Source organism: Folsomia candida, unplaced genomic scaffold (assembly GCF_002217175.1).
Source record: "Folsomia candida strain VU population unplaced genomic scaffold, ASM221717v1 Fcan01_Sc021, whole genome shotgun sequence".
NCBI classification, from domain to species: Eukaryota; Metazoa; Arthropoda; class Collembola; order Entomobryomorpha; family Isotomidae; genus Folsomia; species Folsomia candida.
This window is the reverse complement of record NW_019091213.1, coordinates 811,892-832,769: the sequence shown is the minus strand read 5'-3', so window position 1 is coordinate 832,769 and position 20,878 is coordinate 811,892. Positions and strand designations below refer to the sequence as shown.

At 38.6% G+C, this 20,878-nt stretch overlaps 3 protein-coding genes across 4 annotated transcripts; all 3 read left to right on the top strand.

Annotated features, from left to right (window-relative positions):
• The first annotated feature begins 150 nt into the window (after positions 1-150).
• On the top strand, positions 151-9,781 carry LOC110858440 (lysosome membrane protein 2). The gene is made up of 9 exons (XM_022107224.2): positions 151-788; positions 878-1,038; positions 6,519-6,663; positions 6,782-7,009; positions 7,094-7,499; positions 8,016-8,134; positions 8,213-8,338; positions 8,556-8,643; positions 9,294-9,781. The coding sequence occupies exons 1-9, from the start codon at positions 702-704 to the stop codon at positions 9,566-9,568; spliced, it is 1,635 nt and encodes a 544-aa protein (XP_021962916.2). The 5' UTR covers positions 151-701; the 3' UTR covers positions 9,569-9,781.
• Positions 9,782-10,370: 589 nt separating this feature from the next.
• LOC110858548 (soluble guanylate cyclase 88E) lies at positions 10,371-16,003 on the top strand. 2 transcript variants are annotated; one of them, XM_035858644.1, is made up of 34 exons: positions 10,371-10,522; positions 10,583-10,634; positions 10,702-10,759; positions 10,821-10,893; positions 10,960-11,066; positions 11,131-11,232; positions 11,336-11,396; positions 11,460-11,503; positions 11,671-11,765; positions 11,833-11,956; positions 12,023-12,088; positions 12,149-12,236; positions 12,315-12,354; positions 12,432-12,464; positions 12,534-12,595; positions 12,666-12,716; positions 12,781-12,825; positions 12,902-12,976; positions 13,047-13,072; positions 13,143-13,256; positions 13,329-13,344; positions 13,433-13,449; positions 13,525-13,544; positions 13,647-13,663; positions 13,740-13,765; positions 13,835-13,867; positions 13,951-13,987; positions 14,055-14,078; positions 14,153-14,211; positions 14,281-14,308; positions 14,389-14,508; positions 14,594-14,779; positions 14,983-15,558; positions 15,650-16,003. In XM_035858644.1, exons 1-34 carry the CDS (start codon positions 10,465-10,467, stop codon positions 15,838-15,840), a joined length of 2,724 nt encoding a protein of 907 aa, XP_035714537.1. In that variant the 5' UTR covers positions 10,371-10,464; the 3' UTR covers positions 15,841-16,003. The 2 variants fall into 2 exon arrangements, with proteins under 2 accessions (XP_035714537.1, XP_035714536.1); XM_035858643.1 differs by lacking the exons at positions 10,371-10,522; positions 10,583-10,634; positions 10,702-10,759; ... (1 more) ...; positions 10,960-11,066; positions 11,131-11,232 and adding an exon at positions 11,596-11,607 and having other exon boundaries at positions 11,284-11,396; positions 12,023-12,061.
• Positions 16,004-16,199: 196 nt separating this feature from the next.
• LOC110858546 (soluble guanylate cyclase 88E) lies at positions 16,200-20,621 on the top strand. The gene is made up of 21 exons (XM_035858642.1): positions 16,200-16,527; positions 16,620-16,743; positions 16,834-16,884; positions 16,969-17,075; positions 17,186-17,246; positions 17,314-17,369; positions 17,440-17,614; positions 17,696-17,742; positions 17,807-17,951; positions 18,026-18,152; positions 18,218-18,374; positions 18,438-18,485; positions 18,556-18,648; positions 18,740-18,813; positions 18,894-18,910; positions 18,982-19,040; positions 19,104-19,140; positions 19,205-19,315; positions 19,388-19,507; positions 19,567-19,752; positions 19,877-20,621. Exons 1-21 carry the CDS (start codon positions 16,360-16,362, stop codon positions 20,530-20,532), a joined length of 2,619 nt encoding a protein of 872 aa, XP_035714535.1. The 5' UTR covers positions 16,200-16,359; the 3' UTR covers positions 20,533-20,621.
• Positions 20,622-20,878: the final 257 nt, after the last annotated feature.

The window sequence follows — 20,878 nt, the reverse complement described above, 5'->3', positions numbered from 1 at the left end:
TGTTACGTATGCCACTGACTAAGTACGTCCATTCACCATGCTGCTAATATTGCCAATCTATCATACCATCGCTGTCCATTTGGACAATGAATAGGTGTTAAATCTGCAAGTCGTCTCGTAGTCGCAGTTTGTGCGTGGGACCAGTAAGAGGCTGATTCACTGTCACACACTTAACTGGACATTGGCACAGAATAAAAATCGAATCATTAGAAAAAGTTGGGCTGCAGCAGTCTCAACAAATTTGAGAAAGTGAGTTGTGATCAATCGATTGTTCGTCAAGAAGAATTAATAGCAGTGCTTAAAGCTAATATGAGTCTTAGCAAAAACTGAACGGACAGCGTATCCTTTGTGCTTCTATCATATCTCCAAACTGTCCCGTCTTCGATACGTCGTTTGCATATTTTAAAAGCAGTGTGAGGGGCGTTATTCCTTCCAAGCAACGACAACAACACAAAGTAGGCAGCGATTTATAATACTTGTACAACTGCTGTGTATTAAGATACGCAGATATTAATAGATTCGACGCATTGTGCGACGGAATATGCCTTGAAGCAATGTGTAAGCACAGTTGGACCAAATAGTGCTCAAAATTAAAGTGGAAAGCTATTGAGAATCAACGGTCGAGAAATTTATGTTGCTGGCGTAGTGTATTTCGTGACAGTAAGAAAACTCACAGAAAACTGTTTTGAAGTGGTAAAATTATGGCCGGCAATAAATCTTTGATGTTTGTGCCATTGTTTATGTGCATGTTAACGTTTGTGTCATCCGCGTCCAGTAGGCATCACACGGTAAGCACACGTATAATCCAACAATGGGCTGAACTGTATCAATAAGTTTGCGTTCCTTCGCATTAAATATTCGCAAAACAATGTGACAGGGTCGGTCGAGCTATGAGCCGCACTTGGATCTCATTCCTGGAAAGGAGACTTTTCAAGGAAATCATATTTTCTACTACATGTACAACATTACCAATCCTGACGAATTTGAGGCTGGATTGGAAAAACCCATGTTTCAAGAAATTGGACCCTACTGCTTCAAGTAAGGCTTACAGCTTTTATTTATTCCTCCAAAGATATGCAGTAAATATTCATACTTTTTACCAATTAAAACAATGTGTATGAATTGAATACGGATATGTATACGCTGTTTGCAAGAGTTACAACAAAGCACATTGTATGCAACCATTTCTACTTAAAGGAACTTGTAAATAAGTACGATATGAAAGAAAAACACATGAAAAACACAAATTCACGCCCAAATCTCTATAATCCTATTCTTAATTTGAGCTTTTATGCACGCATCATAAACTAATGACGGTGGTAGGTTCACACTAGGGCATGTAATATCCATATCGTTTTCGATATTTCGATATTTCGATATTTCGATATTTGAATATCGAAATATCGAAATAGGAATCCTGCAATTTATGAATTACTTTAATTAATTATATCCTTTCGGGTGTGCCAAGAATTCAATTTTGGGAACTCTGCGGGTGTAACTAAGCCAAAGATCAGTTTTAAAAACTTTGTGGGTGTAACCAGGAAAAATCAATATTGGGAACTTTGGAGGTTAACCAATTCTAGATTCAATTTTGGGAACTTTGGGGTGTAACCAAGTAAAAACTCAGTTTTGGGAACTTTGGGGGTGTAACCAAGTAAAAATTCGGTTTTGGGAACTTTAGGGGTGTAACCAAGTCAAAATTCAGTTTTGGGAACTTTAGGGGTGTAACCAAGTCAAAATTCAGTTTTGGGAACTTTGGGGGTGTAACCAAGTCAAAATTCAGTTTTGGGAACTTTGGGGGTGTAACCAAGTCAAAATTCATTTTTGGGAACTTTGGGGGTGTAACCAAGTCAAAATTCATTTTTGGGAACTTTGGGGGTGTAACCAAGTCAAAATTCAGTTTTGTGAACTTTGGGGGTGTAACTAAGTAAAAATTCAGTTTTGGGAACTTTGGGGGTGTAACCAAGTCAAAATTCATTTTTGGGAACTTTGGGGGTGTAACCAAGTCAAAATTCAGTTTTGTGAACTTTGGGGGTGTAACCAAGTCAAAATTCAGTTTTGGGAACTTTGGGGGTGTAACCAAGTCAAAATTCAGTTTTGGGAACTTTGGGGGTGTAACTAAGTCAAAATTCAGTTTTGGGAACTTTGGGGGTGTAACCAAGTCAAAATTCATTTTTGGGAACTTTGGGGGTGTAACCAAGTCAAAATTCAGTTTTGGGAACTTTGGGGGTGTAACCAAGTCAAAATTCAGTTTTGTGAACTTTGGGGGTGTAACTAAGTAAAAATTCAGTTTTGGGAACTTTGGGGGTGTAACCAAGTCAAAATTCATTTTTGGGAACTTTGGGGGTGTAACCAAGTCAAAATTCAGTTTTGGGAACTTTGGGGGTGTAACCAAGTCAAAATTCAGTTTTGTGAACTTTGGGGGTGTAACTAAGTAAAAATTCAGTTTTGGGAACTTTGGGGGTGTAACCAAGTCAAAATTCATTTTGGGAACTTTGGGGGTGTAACCAAGTAAAAATTCAGTTTTGGGAACTTTGGGGGTGTAACTAAGTAAAAATTCAGTTTTGGGAACTTTGGGGGTGTAACTAAGTAAAAATTCAGTTTTGGGAACTTTGGGGGTGTAACCAAGTCAAAATTCATTTTTGGGAACTTTGGGGGTGTAACCAAGTCAAAATTCAGTTTTGGGAACTTTGGGGGTGTAACCAAGTCAAAATTCATTTTGGGAACTTTGGGGGTGTAACCAAGTAAAAATTCAGTTTTGGGAACTTTGGGGGTGTAACTAAGTAAAAATTCAGTTTTGGGAACTTTGGGGGTGTAACTAAGTAAAAATTCAGTTTTGGGAACTTTGGGGGTGTAACCAAGTAAAAATTCGGTTTTGGGAACTTTGGGGGTGTAACCAAGTCAAAATTCAGTTTTGGGAACTTTGGGGGTGTAACCAAGTCAAAATTCAGTTTTGTGAACTTTGGGGGTGTAACCAAGTCAAAATTCATTTTTGGGAACTTTGGGGGTGTAACCAAGTAAAAATTCAGTTTTGGGAACTTTGGGGGTGTAACTAAGTAAAAATTCAGTTTTGGGAACTTTGGGGGTGTAACCAAGTCAAAATTCATTTTGGGAACTTTGGGGGTGTAACCAAGTAAAAATTCAGTTTTGGGAACTTTGGGGGTGTAACTAAGTAAAAATTCAGTTTTGGGAACTTTGGGGGTGTAACTAAGTAAAAATTCAGTTTTGGGAACTTTGGGGGTGTAACCAAGTCAAAATTCATTTTTGGGAACTTTGGGGGTGTAACCAAGTCAAAATTCAGTTTTGGGAACTTTGGGGGTGTAACCAAGTCAAAATTCAGTTTTGTGAACTTTGGGGGTGTAACCAAGTCAAAATTCATTTTTGGGAACTTTGGGGGTGTAACCAAGTCAAAATTCAGTTTTGTGAACTTTGGGGGTGTAACCAAGTCAAAATTCATTTTTGGGAACTTTGGGGGTGTAACCAAGTAAAAATTCAGTTTTGGGAACTTTGGGGGTGTAACTAAGTAAAAATTCAGTTTTGGGAACTTTGGGGGTGTAACTAAGTAAAAATTCAGTTTTGGGAACTTTGGGGGTGTAACCAAGTCAAAATTCATTTTTGGGAACTTTGGGGGTTTAACCAAGTCAAAATTCAGTTTTGGGAACTTTGGGGGTGTAACCAAGTCAAAATTCAGTTTTGGGAACTTTGGGGGTGTAACCAAGTCAAAATTCAGTTTTGTGAACTTTGGGGGTGTAACTAAGTAAAAATTCAGTTTTGGGAACTTTGGGGGTGTAACCAAGTCAAAATTCATTTTTGGGAACTTTGGGGGTGTAACCAAGTAAAAATTCAGTTTTGGGAACTTTGGGGGTGTAACTAAGTAAAAATTCAGTTTTGGGAACTTTGGGGGTGTAACCAAGTCAAAATTCATTTTTGGGAACTTTGGGGGTTTAACCAAGTCAAAATTCAGTTTTGGGAACTTTGGGGGTGTAACCAAGTCAAAATTCAGTTTTGGGAACTTTGGGGGTGTAACCAAGTCAAAATTCAGTTTTGGGAACTTTGGGGGTGTAACCAAGTCAAAATTCAGTTTTGTGAACTTTGGGGGTGTAACTAAGTAAAAATTCAGTTTTGGGAACTTTGGGGGTGTAACCAAGTCAAAATTCAGTTTTGGGAACTTTGGGGGTGTAACCAAGTCAAAATTCAGTTTTGTGAACTTTGGGGGTGTAACTAAGTAAAAATTCAGTTTTGGGAACTTTGGGGGTGTAACCAAGTCAAAATTCATTTTTGGGAACTTTGGGGGTGTAACCAAGTAAAAATTCAGTTTTGGGAACTTTGGGGGTGTAACTAAGTAAAAATTCAGTTTTGGGAACTTTGGGGGTGTAACTAAGTAAAAATTCAGTTTTGGGAACTTTGGGGGTGTAACCAAGTAAAAATTCGGTTTTGGGAACTTTGGGGGGTGTAACCAATTCAAATTCCCACTATGGGAACTTCATGGGTGTATCCAACATATTTCAATTTTTTAAATTTTTGTTTGTGGAACTAAGTCAAAAGTCAATTTTCGAAAATTTAGGGGTGTAACCAACTCAAAATGCGTTTTTGGAAATTTGGAGGGTAGGGTGTAACAAAGGCAAAAGTAAATTTTGAAAACTTGTGGGTTGTCATGAGGTTAAAAATTCATTTATGTATAAGAACTGTGGGGAGTATTTAGTGACAAAGTAAAAATTCGATATTGAAATATCGAAATTTCGATATTTCGATATTGAAAATTCGATATTCCAGTATCGAAATATCGATATTTCGAGATCTCGAAATATCGAGATTACATGCCCTAGTTCACACATCAACATCGTACGAATACGCACCGTACGCACACTCGCACATATGCAATCAATTTCTCTCCTTAATGGATATTTTTAACTTTTTAATTTGTTCTCTGATCATTTGAGAGTGACAAGCGAAATCCAACCGCTTGCAAATAACGGACGACCAATTGCCTACAAATCTTTTCACTTCTTTTGAAAATGCAGGATAGCCATGCACTAACACGTATTTACCTTTATTTCTAATAACATGTCTGCACCCAAAACCGCGTCTCATCGTGTTGAGAAGATGGGAAAATGATTTCTTAATTAAGTGACTTAACGTTGATTTAATCGGAATGGGAAGATGGATGGATATGACATCTCTATTTTAGGGCCAGATTTGTTATCAGCAGTGACAGTATTGACACAACTGACTTATCTGCAAGTTTATTTTCTAAGAGACGCTACACGGAAATTAATAGAAAGAATGCCAGTTGCGAAAATAGCGTTAGGAAAAAAGTGGATACACTCGTTACCTGCAGCGCCTGCATGAATATAGCTGTTACGTTGTTAGCATCAAAATGAAGAAAAAATGAATTGAAATAATTTGCATCAATCTGCTTGCTTCATATGCATCTTGCGTATAGGAAGGAATGTGCAATAATGATGCATTGAAATTGGGTTAGTGAAAGTAATAACGCTGCGAAAACGGCTATCATCTCGCATCTCAATCAATTCGAAAGAATTATTGAGCCGAGCTCTCTGTCGAGTTTTAACCCCACTCATTATTTATTTGCTAATGAAAGTATTAAGGAAGGTGCAGTTTACATGTACGAATTTTCATATTTTTGTGTTACGTGAAATATTTGTTGCAAAATGACCAGAATAGCTTTCAAATCCATCCAGTTTCCATTTTGCACGATTTTACTATTAAAATTGCTGCTGGTGATGTTTTATTGTGTCACATGTATACACATTATTTTACACACATTGAGGCAAGGTTATGCAATTTACGTATTCCGTGCATGATGTGCTTCGACAAAATGAATTGCATGTCCACACTGATTACCAACTTGTTTGCACTTTGTACAATGCACGTGGTGCACAACAATCAAGTTTCGCATGTTATTTTGACAGCGGCCAATGCAATGCAGGAAGTATGCAAAAAATAGAGATAGCACAGCCGTGCTTGTAAAAAAGAAAAAAAAAATTAGGGCATACGAATCTATGCGCAGAATGTCACCATGAACTAGTGCTAGATCTCCTTGCAAAACCATTGGGTTAAGGGTCAGACAAACAAAGGTGCGTTCCTCCACTAATGAATCTCTCGTCTCGTTGTGGAAATTCAAGAGTAATCACCAAACGAACCAGTAACTTTAATTGTTTTGCCTCTTTTACTCCTTATTATCGATATTTTTATGGGATGACTTTTAAATGTTAATTCGATTGTATACGTAATGTGTACAATTACATGATATGTTCGGTTTATGAATTTATAAATTCGCAGCATGGCAAAATAAAGGCCTAATTCGATGTTATATACTTCGAAATATGTAGATTGTGTAAAAGGTAGCTTTTTGCACTAAAGTTAAATAATTTGTCCCATTATCATCATTATTCAGGTTTTGCACAGTGTCTGACGGTGTGTGCAATGCAGTGATGACGGTTAACAAACCATGACTGAGGGAGATGAGATTTTGAGACTTTTTGCTCTTTTTGTAGGGAAACGAGGCGAAAATATGACGTGAAGAAGATCTCAGAATCCGCGATGAGTTACAATCTGGATCGATATTGGGAATTCGTACCTGAACTGTCTGAAGGGCACAAGGAAACCGACGAGTTCAACATTATTAACATCCCGATGATTGTGAGTAGTGCATGCATACCGCCCTCATTATTCTCATTTACTTAGAAGATGCACATTGCATAAATTTGACTACAAAAAACAGCGCATCTGGTCATTTTTAAATATTTCTGAATACCAGATCTTGGCAAATAAATTGTCCGCTAAACGCCTCCCGAAAGCATTCAACGATATTTTAGTGGAGGAATTGTCCGAGAAAGGAGAGACCTTGGTCCGTCGAAGCGAAGAGCTTGGGAACATCATCTACTACGGAATGAATGTCAGCATCTATACGGAAATACTCTCGGACGTTCTTCAAGGAAATGTGCCCCCAGAATTTTCTGACGGCATCTTCGCCCTCTTGAAAGGGGTGCGTTTTTCTAATAATTCATTTCTCGATAATAATAACTATATACAGCCCAGCTAATTATGGGAATTACGATTTTTCAACTAGAAAAATGGGTCCTCCGAGGGCACCTTCACTGTGCGGTCCAAAGGGAAGGAAATGGGCGACATTCTGACATTCAACAATAAAACCAAGTTGGAATACTGGGGTGGCGACTTTTGTAACAAAATTGATGGCACGGACGGCTACTTTTTCAGGCCTGGAGTCAATGAAAAGTCGACTTTGAAAATATTCTATCCCGAACTCTGTCGCTCCGTGTACCTCAAGTGGACGGGGGAGAAAAAGGTGGATGGGATCAAAGTGGGCAAATTCATGTTTCCTGAGGACATGTTGGAAGACTCGGAGGTGAAGAGTGAAAACCAGTGCTTTTGTTCCAAACCCATCGCACCAACGAACAATACCAGGGAAGGATGCTTAAAAAAGGGCTTTGTTGACTACGCCGGTTGCAAACAAGGTACACACGCATATCGATTCTTACTTATTAATAGTCATCCATTAGAGAGAGAATATTATTCCGTGCGGAACTGGAACCTTTCCAATCATCTTATTGCACCATTTCTTCATTACGACTAATCATCCAAATGTACTTTTTTGGGGATAAGTATGTAGAAATGGGGAATTATAAAAAAAATCCGTGTTGTTTCACTCACGACCAACGTCTTCTAGATTTTTTGCAATGCACGCAATAATAATACTGTTATTGCATTGCATGAGGCATTATAAAGACAAGTATTATTTCTTGTCAATAATAATAACAATCGAATGGCGTAATTTTGACGTGATTTTTTTGTCACTTTGTTTAAATCTTTATTTTTTATGAGCATTTTTGACATTTGAATTCCTGCACGAGCTGACATTATTTATTAACAAATGAATATCGAAATTATTACAGCGTTCTCCTAAGATTTAGCAAGTTTTCTGCAATTAATGTAATGATCACGACTAAAAAAGCTTAATTTGCATGTTACAGAATCTCCATTATTGGTGTCATATCCACATTTTCTTTATGCTGACGACGAGTATCGGGAAAAATTGGTTGGAATGAAACCTCGCCCTGAAAAACACGAGTCAGAGTTTTTAGTCGAACCCGTGAGAATTCATTGCTTTAATGAGTTTTCATAAAGTTGGAGTTTTTATTTGTCCTTTTTTTATTATTTTTCTACGTAGACGACAGGAACGATTGTGTCCGGAGTGAGAAAATTCCAGTTCAATGTCAAACTTCGACCGTTGGACAATGTGGAATTATTTCGCAACACGACTTTCATGATTGTCCCTGTTTTCATCACTGAACGGGTAAGTTAACCCCCTTCCATTTGCCATTTATCGCGACGTATGTAGATGATTAGCAAAATGCAGCCGAGCAGAGTGCTTTTACTGAGAAATGCCAATGTCACCTTGAGTGCAGCGAAAATATCCACGAGAATGGCACAAAAGGGATGGATTGGAACGAACTGGAATTGTTTTCCTTAATTCGGAACATAACAAAAGCTTATTTTTTGTTCTCTTGCAGAGGATGATTGTTGATGATGGTGCAATTGATAAACTTAAACAAGATCTCAAGAAGCTGTCCGAGGAGGACGAGAAGCCCGTCATCAAGGGTAAAAAAAAGTCATATATCACACATTGCACTTCAAAATAGCTACATTTTGACGAAACCAAGCGATATGTGGCACCATTAAAACAAGTTTACATTCATGCACAATTTGTGACAATTTGTATTTATCAGAATTTAATTAATGATCGAGGCATGCATATAATTCCGACGCATGTTTTTCATAAGCTGCAGCAATTTAGTAATGCTATACAACTCGTTTTGCTAAGAGATGTTTCATAACGAGAAGAATTTAATAGTCGTGATCACATCACATCCTTTTTAATCGAGTCAAGACCAAGATCACAAACTACGTGGAATGGAACGACATAAAAATATGTGAATACATACATAAATGCTCACGCAAGCCAAAAAATTGACAGGATTGCATGGAGTTAATATGACTGCATCTTGCTTAACTCACACAACATGGATGCAATTATCTACATTTATAGAAGGTTACTAATTGCCTGTACTTAACCTTTGTTTGGGTACAAAGATAACAATGTGCGGAAAGGCTTTTTTAAAATTTACAAATATTATTGCATTTTGGAATGACTGATAACTAATGTTGATTGTTATCATCGCTGCAACTAATAATTATACAAGCGATAAAATCACAATTTGATTTTACTCAAATTACGTAAATCTTTGTAGAATTGGATCTGGCCCAAAACCATGAAGAAAAAAAACACGAGGACCAAGATTCGAACGTCCAGTCTGACCAGCCGCCCAGCGAAGAATCAGCAGCCGCAGAACCGGAACCAGAACCAGAATCCAACGCAGATAATGAAATTGATACCAGCAATGAGTCTAAATTTAAATCTCAAAGTGTTACCAAAAACAGGGGATCGTCATCTAGTTTTAATTATGACATGTTCCCACTCCTAGTTTCCTCCTTATTTGCTATTTGTATCCGTTTAAACGTATAGTAAAATATTAGAAGTTTTAGTGTTTTTAAAAATATTGCTCTTAACCTGTACATATCCTGTTTTTTATAAATGTCCGTATGTACATATGTAATATATGTTTAAGACTACATAAGAATAATATAGTGTAGCGAGTAATTAATGCCATTCTTCTTATTGCGCTTATCATGCATGTATCTTAAAGTTGGGATTAAAGAACCATTGACTACAATACAATATAGTCCTTGAGGTTTTTCTTTAGCTATTATTGGATTCGTTTATGACGCGTTGTACATACAGCACACATGAATAAAACATGATTTATGAATTATTTTGTGTAAGGCTATTCTTGGAAACGTAGAATCAAAAATAGAAATCTCATTACAAATCGGACAAGAAAATTCCTAAATATATTAGAAAATGAGAGTATGAGTATACACATTCATACGCTTTTTAAAAATAGGCCGAGATGAATGGCAAAAAAGCTGCCTGAGTGCAGTGGGGCACACGACGTGACAGCACGTATCCGTCAAATTAAAGTAATTGCTCCGAATCTTGGGTGGATAATTGTTAAATCCATCACTGCTCGTACATTAAGACGGATGAAAATTGTGCTAAACATGCCCAAAGCCCATTCACGACCCAATGTTTTGGCATAAATATTGATTGATTGTTAAGTGTCATGCTGAATGAACCACGATTGCACTGGGCAGGAGGAGGGGAGGATATTGTTCGCTTATTAAGTTTCGCCATATTTATTCCGTAACGCATATGATCGATTTGGGCGCAGAGCTTTTATAAAGGCGCATTTTGCGTAGAAATGGTCCATTCGGTAATTCCGCCGGTACATGTAAACTCCTCAGAAGCAAAAGTTTAACCATTGTGAGAAAAAGTGTGTGCCATAAAGTGATCCATCCAAGATGTACGGGCTTCTTATTGAAAATTTGGCATCCTTCATTAGGATTCAGTGGGGGGAAGGTAGTAATTTGATCATTATTAAAGTTGTGGACTATCTCTAATTGCATGTGTAATGTAAAGGAAAATGGGACATGGTTCGAAAAAATGCAGGGATTGATGCCCCGTCTTTTAGGTTCGAGAGAAAGTTTGCTAAAAGCCATATTTGCATTCATAAAATATATGACGATTTGAATGCGCAGTATACATCATGCTTATCCAGAGACGCTACTTAATAAACTTGCTCGGAGCGCATTTCAGGTAAACAAATTCTTACTTCTAATTTTGCCATTGAACTGTTTCTAATAATTCTGGCGAAAAGGTTTTGGGCGTGGACGACAAAAGTTTCTTTGAAGCCATGGGCATTTATTTTGTCGAGTTTGTTGGCAATTATGGTGATCAGAATTAAATGCGACGCTAATTCGGGCAGGTGAGACTCAAATTGGTCTTGTTTTACATAGGTTACGATGCTATGCTCACTGTTCTTGGTCGCCACATGCGAGACTTTCTGAATGGGCTGGACAATCTTCACGAGTATCTCAAGTTCTCTTACACCAAAATGAGAGCTGTAAGCAACAAATGGGCAAACTTTGCAAAATATTTATTGCACTCTCTGATTCAAATGATTTTAGCCATCGTTCTACTGCGACGAAGAGTCGGCTCAAGGCTTGCGACTTCACTACCGAAGTCGGCGACGAGGATTTGTCTACTACGTCATGGGGCAGATTAAACAGGCAATTTATTTTGAGCTGAATCTGTCTAATAGCCCTTTCGCTTAATACATATGTACCCGCTGGCATGTCAGTAATTGTTCATTCTGGATTTCCTCTCATTTAGGTTGCAAAGCATTTTTACAATCAAGACGTCGAAATCGAAGTTTTGAGTGAAGTGCTCGATGGTGAGAGGAGCGTGCATTCGCATAGGACTAAAATTGGTTTACTTATTAGCGTTCTTCTTGCAGGTGACACAATGCATACAATTTTCCAATTGACGTTTGACAACGAGGTAAGGGTGCAGTCAATATCAAAGTGGTTGTGCTATGTGCATCTATCAAGCAAAGTGAAATTCTGAATTGTGCATGTTTTTTTTCTAACCAGGCGTTTTCTGAGGTAAACAGTGTCACATTTATGCAAAAGGAATGAATAAAATAAACAATGCAACCAACAATTTAGGCCGAGTCTTTGAAAAGCATGATTCGTAAGGAACAACAATTGCCAATCCGTGCTTCTCTGATCTTTGAATTATTTCCATTTTCAATCGTCTTCACGTGAGTAGTGTTACATATTCATTTTTTAAAGACAACTTTCAATTTCGAGATATTCATTGTTAATTAGGCAGGAAATGACGATAAAGTTCACGGGTCATGCTTTGCTCATCATTCTGAAAGATCTTGTGGGACAAGTGATGACCGAGGCGTTTGAAATTGTCAAGCCGCTGATTACATTCAGCTTTTCCAATGTAAGCCGGCAAGCTTTGCATTGTTAACTCGACCATCAAGGTGTTAAAAAAATTGTCTGGATATAGATATTGGAGCGACGAAATAATATTTTCGAGCTGATCACGGTACAAAATATATTTTCATGCCACTCCGTACATCATTTATTTAGAATTCTAATTGCTTAAATTTACGGGCGTATGTATGTCTGGCAGGTGGCTCCGATCAAGGACGACGAAGCTCTTACTGGAAGCTTTGATAATGACTCCGAAGATGAGACTGGAACTTCACTACGGCTTCGAGGTAAATACTTGTACAATTTTTGTAGGAGGCGATCCTTCTAAATATTTTAATGAAGTTTCTCTAAACTCATTTACAAAGGCCAAATGATGTTGATGGAAGAGTGGGACATGATGATCTTGTAAAGAATAATTAGATTTCTGCCTATTTCATAAATATTAAGTTTACATTTACATAATTTACATGGTATATGTGCAGCCTCGCAAATCCCGTGATGCCGGACATCGACAGGTGCACATTGCGTTTTTCTGTCAAATTCAAATGGGCAGAAATCAAAAATTGATGAAAATGTTTTTACAGTTTGGTCCACGCTGGACTGTTCATCAATGATCTCTCGTTGCACGACTGCAGCAGAGATTTGGGTACATAGAAAACCTCCCTCCTGAATTTTATAACAGTTTATACATAACTATTTTCTAAAAATTACAATAGTGTTGGCTGGAACTCAACAGTCCGTCGAACTTAAATTAGCACTCGAACAAGGTAAAAATTATCGAATATGGTGAATTATTTATAATTCAATAATTTGTTCCACTCTTTTAAATAGAAAAGCACAAATCGCTTAGGCTGGAAGACTCCATGAAGCAACTGGGTATCAACAGGATAATCGATTGTAGCATAAATAATCAAATGTGTATCAATCCTATGTAAATTGCTTTCTCTTAAAGACATTGAAATGAAACGTACGGACGAGTTGCTTTACCAGATGATACCGCACAAGGTTGCTGACCGTATTCGAAATGGTAACAAGTCTAACAATAATAAATAATGCTAAGGTCACGCTTATAAATATTGTCGCATTTCGTTTTCCAGGTGCAAATCCCGTCGATACTTGCGAGGTAGGTGACAAGCAGGGAGATTATAAAGTCTTTCGGATTATTTTGATACAGTTTCACCCACTTGTTTTAGGTCTTTGAATGCGTCTCAATTCTGTTCTCGGATGTCGTGACCTTCACGGACATTTGTTCTCGAATCACTCCAATCCAAGTTGTCGGAATGTTGAATCACATGTACAGCTTGTTTGTAAGTTTATAAAGATACATAATTAATGGATAAAAATAATGAAAACGAACCCTTTTGTCTCATTTTGAGTAGGACCAACTGACAGATCGTAAGATGTTTTCATGTTCAAATCAAATCCCAATTCTTTCTGTATTCCTTTTACTGCATAAAATCCTAATTGCTTGCTTTCATTTCAGGATGTGGCGTCTACAAAGTAAGCCATTTAATAAACCTTAAAATGCAAAATATTCATGCTGTACAGTTTGTAATACAAGAATTTTATTGAAAGGTTGAAACTATCGGTGACAGGTAATATTTAATTTGTCATATTAAAGATGTTGATCCACGTAATTATGTGTACATACACATGTTTGGCAAACTCCTGATGTCGACTTTTTCTAATTAACTCAGTTACATGGTCGTGAGTGGTTAGTAAATTCTCAATCATCTCAAATATTTTTTTACCACTGGCTAAAAATGCAATAATTTAGCAAATTTTTACAGGGGCTCCGGAACCAATGCCACAGCATGTATGCATTCCTTGTACAAAATATACATTAACATACCGACAATATTTTAATAAGCCTGAAAATTTGTAGGCAGAGCGAATCGCGGACATGGCCATGGACATGGTGAGTGTCGAAAGTCTTAAATCCTAAGATGATTCTGATTCTATTACTTGCTCCCATGTTTTTGTGGGATTGATTCTGTGCAGGTTGATGCCATGCAAGCCATTGGTGACCCATCACGAGGTACGAAAATAATTATTTGTATGGAATTTGGCTTTGACCTTCCGTAACAATTTCAAAAATATTTTAGATGGAGAACCTCTAAAAATTCGAGGTAATTTGGCCAATCCACATAAATTACTCAACTTGACTGATGAATAATAGACTAATAAAAGTGTATTAAACCAGTTGGATGTCACAGTGGAAGTGTCGTAGCTGGAGTCGTTGGATCGAAAATGCCACGCTACGTGAGTTCGAGATCGTGCAATTTATTGAAATCGACAAAATACATTATCTATAGATTTTTTATGTTTAAGTGCTTGTTTGGCGATGCTGTCAACACGGGTAACCAAATCTAAACTTGCAAACTAGGCTAAAATTCTTCAATCGGTCGTATGAATAAGTTTTTGTGCAACTGAATTAAGCGAGTCGCATGGAGTCGTCTTCTGAAGGGGGGCGCATTCAGATTTCGGAGGCTTGCAAGAACCTGTTACCAACTCCGTATCAAACGGAAAAACGTGGCACGGTGGCTGTGAAGGGCAAAGGTGCGGCTCGAAATCACCACACTTTATGTGCACATATTACATCAATGGGTCGTTCGTTCTATAATATTTTGACGTTGAAATTTAGGGGAGATGGACACTTTTTGGTTGCTGGGACGAGAAGCTCGAGTCCCATTATCCAAGGCAAACTCAAAATCGTTTAACTGGATAGCGCCCGCAGCCAGTGCCGCAAGCGCTGAACCCACAAAAGTTCCCACTGGAATCCCGAAACAGATGAGCGTTGCGTCCGAGGACTCCTCCGGACTAGTCAAAGGTATTTCAAAATTGTGTGCAATTAAGAATGAAATTCTACGACGTTTAAGTTTAGGACTTTTGGCTGGTTAGATGGCTCGAAGAAGCCAGCAGTGGAGGCAAAAAAAATTGTCAGACAGCCCACCCTTAATAAGATTAGTTTAGAGGCAAAGCCACCCACTGTCAACCAGAATGAACCAAAGTCATCCTTTAATGAACCCGTAGAAATGAATGGAGATGCTGCCAAAGCAAGCGCCAATATTGTCAAGCCAGCCCCACAATCAGCATTTGCAGGGAAACCTCCCGGAAGTGCACCAGCCCCCGCAGCCCCCACCATCAAACCAGTCCCCGCAAAACCACCCTCCCCAGTTAAACAGCAAACTCCCCCAGCTCCAAAAGCCCCTGCCGCACTTCCTGCCGCTGCTGCCGCTGCCGTTTCCAAGCCGCCCCCACCACCGTCTAGCCCTCAGCCTCCACAAAAATCTATGGACTTGCCAGCAAACACAATTAGACGCTCGTCCACCCCGTCCCCAAGTCCACAAGTGGCTGAAGCCCCCAGTGTTCCCAAAGTAGTCACCACCACCACAACGGCGAACCTCAGCAGCAAGGAACCTCCTCCTGCAACGAGTAACAACCCTCCAAGTGGGAAGGACACGAATGAAGCAGCCCAACCAGCAGCACCAGCAGCAGCTCCACAAAATTCAATTACAATTTCTTTGCCAAATGGTAGCGAGGAAACGGTAGAAGTTTCTGTAAATAACTTGGATCCCACCGATGTTCCAGTCAACGGTAACACGGACGGTAATTGCCCATGCACATATAAACATGTCACATGACGTCAATACCGGCTTGACATGCAATTGAGTTTCACCAGAATATTTACGTGTTTCAGATGGACAACAATCGACAAATGCATTTATAAACGGAATAAACGGGATTCGGAAGGGAAGTCGGGATTTCAGGAACAAAATAAAGGACAAAAAACTGACCACGGTCACGGTCGAAGCCATCACGGACATTGGATGTGCAGAGTTTGCTGTTAAACAAAAGGAAATTATAAGTCAGGCATGCGTATTGTTATAGAACACTATTTGTTATAGCAGTCAACGAGAAAAGCGTTGATTTTGGTTCATTCTTGTCAAAATACGTGTGTATGTAATAATAATAAAATGAAATAGCAATGCTAACGTCATCATATTTAATGAAGGAAATGAGCAATAAAGTTTAAACATTCTGGCACTGAATCTAAAAATAGGACCCGATACTTTGTGATTAAATTATACGCCAATGTGTGCTCTTGTATATTAGCAGGTCCGCACTTATTGTGCAAGCCATGTGAATTACAAAATGGTCGAGTCATGGAATTCTCTTCGCGAGTGAGGTGCGCACTGCATCGAATGGTTTTGCCAAATTCAATTAAGACGCATGGTTAGAAATTGAGGATAATATATTTACCCAGTGTGCTTGCGGGCTGCAATCATGTATGCCTGGGAATTGGGTATAAAAGAGAAAATGGGGAAAATTAGCCTTGTCCAGTACTTTCTCTGACTTTCACCATCTCACTCGGGCACCCACTACGCCTTTGTAACTTGCTCTGAAAAAATGTACGGAATCCTCTTGGAAAATCTAGCCGAGTTTATTCGAGACCGGTGGGGAAGTGGAAAGTGGGAATCCGTGCGTCGCCATGCTGGCGTTGACACCGTCGCCTTTTCCACTCATCACGTTTATTCAGAAACATTGCTGCAACGCCTCTCGAAAAGTGCATGCCTGGTAAATTTTCAACACAAATGCTGCATATTTATCTCGTGTAAAAATATCTGCATCTGCATCAGTAAAAAGTTGGTGTTTATGTGGTGGTCTAGATTCTCGCGGTGAATGAGCAAGAATTTTTCGAGGGATTGGGCGTGTATTTCGTGCAGTATGTGTCGCAATGGTATGACAAAGTCCTCTCCGTCTTGGGTCGCCAACTCCGTGACTTTTTAAACGGTTAGAAAATGTTATATTCACAAACCGGTGAAGTATATGTATTTAGTTGCAGTTTAATAGTTTACTAAATAAGTAAAATTGCTTATCAAGGTTTGGACAATCTTCATGAATATTTGAAATTCTCTTATCCAAAAATGAGAGGTATGATTATCATAATAATATCCATTGGACACGCGTGTGTTACACTGCATGCATAATAGCGTAACGTTTATAATAACGTTTTAGCGCCAAGTTTCTACTGTGACCAGGAGACCGCGACGGGACTGAAACTTCACTACAGAACAAAGAGACGAGGAGGCCTAATTTTCTACGTCGTCGGTCAGATTAAGCAGGTCGGAGACCAGATACTAATTATTAATTAGTAGTAAATTCGGTTTAAGTAGAAGCACTTTCACCGGATGAATGCATATGCATTTAATTAAGAGCAAGTTATTTCATGCAGGTCGCACTTCAATATTACAACCAGGAATGTGCCATAACCCTCGTCAGTGAAGAGATGGACGGTTATTTAATTTCAAATAAATAAATGTATGTGAACAATTGCATAAAATTATTGTCTTAAAATTTCAGGAGACACCTTACACGTAGTTTTCGACCTGGCTTTTGACAACCATGCATTTACTGAGGTTTGCACTTTCTGACCCATTTAATAAAATAGATCAGTTGAAGAAATTGCCATGCTCGCACTCATTCCAGGTCATGCAGTCGTCGGATGATTGTGTGGGGAATGACTTCGAAATCCCAATCTCAAGTCTCAAGTTTGAAGAGCTCTTCCCATTTCTAATCATCTTCAGCTCGGACATGGAGATAAAACACATCGGTCACGCGCTCAACCTGGTTCTGAAAGACTTGGTGGGACAAATTATGACAGGTTCCGTGCATATTGGACAGTAATAATACTAACAAATTATCATAAATAATTTGGCACTAATAATTGGCGAATTATGTCCAGAATCATTTGATCTCACGCGACCCATGGTTCCATTTTGCTTCAACGAGGTACATAATTTATTTGCTCAATTAACTAGATTATGTCTGCCTAATTTCTAATTGAGCACTACAGATAATGCAACGAAGGAACAATATTTTCGAACTGGTAACGATTGCACCAATCCAAAGTAATCCCAATTTGGTGGACACGGCGCGGCTCAGGATGGACAATCTGGACTGGAACGAAGCTACCGAGGGGATAAGAATTCGTCTACGAGGTGCATGCCCATTATTACCTCCTGTCAAATGCGTAAACATGAATAACGAGGTATCCCGTCCTAATTATTCATAGGACAAATGCTACATATTCCTGAAAACAATACGATGCTGTACTTGGCGAATCCTGTCATGAAGGACATTGGGGCCCTAATGAGTGCCGGTCTGTACATCAACGACTTTGCATTGCATGACTGTAGTCGGTAAAAAGGATAACCTATTTAAGTATCATTATCAGTATAAACAAATGTATTTTTTTGCAAAAAAGTGATTTGATGTTGGCTGGGACTCAGCAATCTGTTGAGCTTAAACTGGCCTTGGACCAAGAGCAACAGAAATCAAAGAAGTTGAGAGAAAGTGTCAAATCGCTGGACAACCTGATAAAGCGAACGGATGAGCTTCTTTATCAAATGATTCCAAAGCAGGTGTACAAGTTGAGGTTTTAAGCGTTTCTTCAGATCCTTTTCATTGTTTTTTTTTGTACGTAGGTCGCAGATCGTCTGCGTAATGGGGAAAACCCTGTGGATACTTGTGAGGTAATAAATACATCTATTTATGAAGAGAATATATGTATTGAGTGATGGATATTTTTCACTAAAAATACAGACTTTTGAGAGCGTGTCAATTTTATTCTCCGATGTGGTCAGATTCACCGACATTTGTTCACGACTAACTCCTATGCAAGTTGTCAACATGCTTGTAAGCGAAGCAGTTAATTTTACTGATTAAAATGTGTATTCGTATCTAATGCATACTTATGTATGTATGTAATTTCATTAAATTTACATAGAACCAAATGTACAGCTATTTCGACCAGCTTACAGAAATCAACGGAGTGTACAAGGTGGAGACAATCGGGGACAGGTTACACTTATTTTAAGCAAGTTAGAATTGACAGTGATCTAATAAAATATCTCTTTTTGGGAAAATCTCAAATTACGCAGTTACATGGTAGTGGCAGGTGAAACATAAAATCCACCAATTTATAATTCCTCATTCTTCTATCTTATCTCCTATTGTTACGTTACAAAGGTGCTCCCGTTCAAAGTTTGAACCATCACGAACGATGTTGTGACATGGCGTTAGACATGGTGAGACGTTAGCGTGTGTATAACCACTCAAGAGATACTCAGGGTTCATTGTATGTATTACAGGTTGATGCGTGCGATGCAATTTCAGATCCCTCAGAAAGTAAATACATAATCAATCGACCTAAAATAAAATAAGATAATTTCGCCCACGTTTGCTTTCTTAGTTGGCACCAGCATACAAATTCGGGTAGGAATACACGTAGGCAACATTGCAGGAGGGATCGTCGGAATCAAAATGACTCGGTGGTGCCTGTTTGGGGATACAGTCAATATCGGTACATACACGTCAATGGGTGCAATAAAAATGCATTTACAGAGGCTTATGAATATTTTCATAAAATCTCCAGCTAGCAGAATGGAAAGCACGTCCGAGCCTTCGAGAATCCAAATTTCAGAAGCATGCAAAGTCTTGCTTCCAAACACTTACGAGTGTGAACCTCGTGGAACAGTGCTTGTAAAGGGGAAGGGTAAATACATGATCACTTTTTGGACATATGCAGACGTTAATTAGAACTTGCTTCCGAAGGGGAAATGAAGACGTACTGGCTGACTGGAAGGGTGGCTCGAGTGCCGTTGTCAAAATTCTATAGCAAATCCATCATCTGGACAATGCCAAAGACCAAAAATATTTTTTCAGGCATTGGATTATCCCACCACCGAGTTAGCGTCAGTGGTTCTGAGAGTTCGGTCTCACTGACATCATCTCCAACTGGTTGGTCAGATCCCTAATCTTAAGACTATGCATAATTGATTGTGTATGGAAAAATGAATAAGACACTACTGCTTATGTAAATATGCAAAATAGAAGAATAGATATATGTACACGACAATTTCAGATGACGCCGAGACTTTGGATACCAAATCAATTCCAAATTTACCATTGGAGAAGTTACGTAGAAGTAGAGAAATTGTTCAAAAAGCGTCTTCAATTTCATATGGTGGAAACAGGGCGAACTTTAACCGTTTCTGGAAACAAATGTCAATACCTGTTTCGACCTGTACGAATTTTCGCTTTGGAAATTCTACTGAGGACGACGAGACGGGGGAATTGTTCTCACCACCACGTGACAGGTTTTCTGATTGCCCAGCCGTCGACTGCACTTGCAACAATAGCGAATTATTCGTCCAAAATTTAGAATTGGCGTTGAAGAACCCAAAGCTTATCGAGCAATGCGTTTTCCCATTGGTACAGAGGAGCGTAAAGGAAATTTTGAATTTGGGTCAAGCAAATGATGAAAATGATGATGTCGATGTGCTCCAGCAGGAAAATAAAGCATTGGTTGAAAGGGACAATTTGGAAACATTCGATCCACTCGAGTTCAGAAATATTGTCCAAATTCGTAATGCGTCAATGTCCAACAGCAAAATTAATCATCGATACAAAAAAAGTTGTGGAACGAGAAATTGCTGCTTTCCCCGCATTGGAAAATGCCATCCTGGAACTGACGTTGTATCCTCCACCACCAGTCAAAATTATACAAAAGAACAATAAGCAAATCAGAACCTCTGGCTGGTCATTCTATAATTATGTCTGAATCTAAAAATCAATAAATAAATAAAACCACTTGCATAATATTCTAATTATTTATTGTGTCCACTGGCACTGAAAACGATTTCAATTTATTTGGCAATTTATTTCTAGCTTGTCATGCACACGTAATCCTCAATCATGGTCTTTGAATCTAATATCTAACCCCAATTATTCCAACTAATCATGCATGTTCTCATTTGAGGACAATCTCATTATACGAGAACGCAATAACATTATTTCACCTCGTGTGGCTGGGCTTGCATGACAATATTAAATTAAAAGCAGATTGGGCGCTTGGGAAAGGGAA

What these genes read in the sequence shown, in the direction of transcription:
- LOC110858440 (XM_022107224.2), top strand. Translation starts at nt 702, where the DNA reads ATGGCCGGCAATAAATCTTTGATGTTTGTGCCATTGTTTATGTGCATG. An exon ending in TCTTCGCCCTCTTGAAAGGG is followed by an intron (nt 7,010 to 7,093) that starts GTGCGTTTTTCT and finishes TTTTTCAACTAG; the next exon opens with AAAAATGGGTCCTCCGAGGG. An exon ending in CTACGCCGGTTGCAAACAAG is followed by an intron (nt 7,500 to 8,015) that starts GTACACACGCAT and finishes TGCATGTTACAG; the next exon opens with AATCTCCATTATTGGTGTCA.
- LOC110858548 (XM_035858644.1), top strand. Translation starts at nt 10,465, where the DNA reads ATGTACGGGCTTCTTATTGAAAATTTGGCATCCTTCATTAGGATTCAG. An exon ending in TGGCGATGCTGTCAACACGG is followed by an intron (nt 14,309 to 14,388) that starts GTAACCAAATCT and finishes AACTGAATTAAG; the next exon opens with CGAGTCGCATGGAGTCGTCT. An exon ending in GGTGGCTGTGAAGGGCAAAG is followed by an intron (nt 14,509 to 14,593) that starts GTGCGGCTCGAA and finishes GTTGAAATTTAG; the next exon opens with GGGAGATGGACACTTTTTGG.
- LOC110858546 (XM_035858642.1), top strand. Translation starts at nt 16,360, where the DNA reads ATGTACGGAATCCTCTTGGAAAATCTAGCCGAGTTTATTCGAGACCGG. An exon ending in GATAAGAATTCGTCTACGAG is followed by an intron (nt 17,952 to 18,025) that starts GTGCATGCCCAT and finishes AATTATTCATAG; the next exon opens with GACAAATGCTACATATTCCT. An exon ending in TGCAAGTTGTCAACATGCTT is followed by an intron (nt 18,649 to 18,739) that starts GTAAGCGAAGCA and finishes AAATTTACATAG; the next exon opens with AACCAAATGTACAGCTATTT.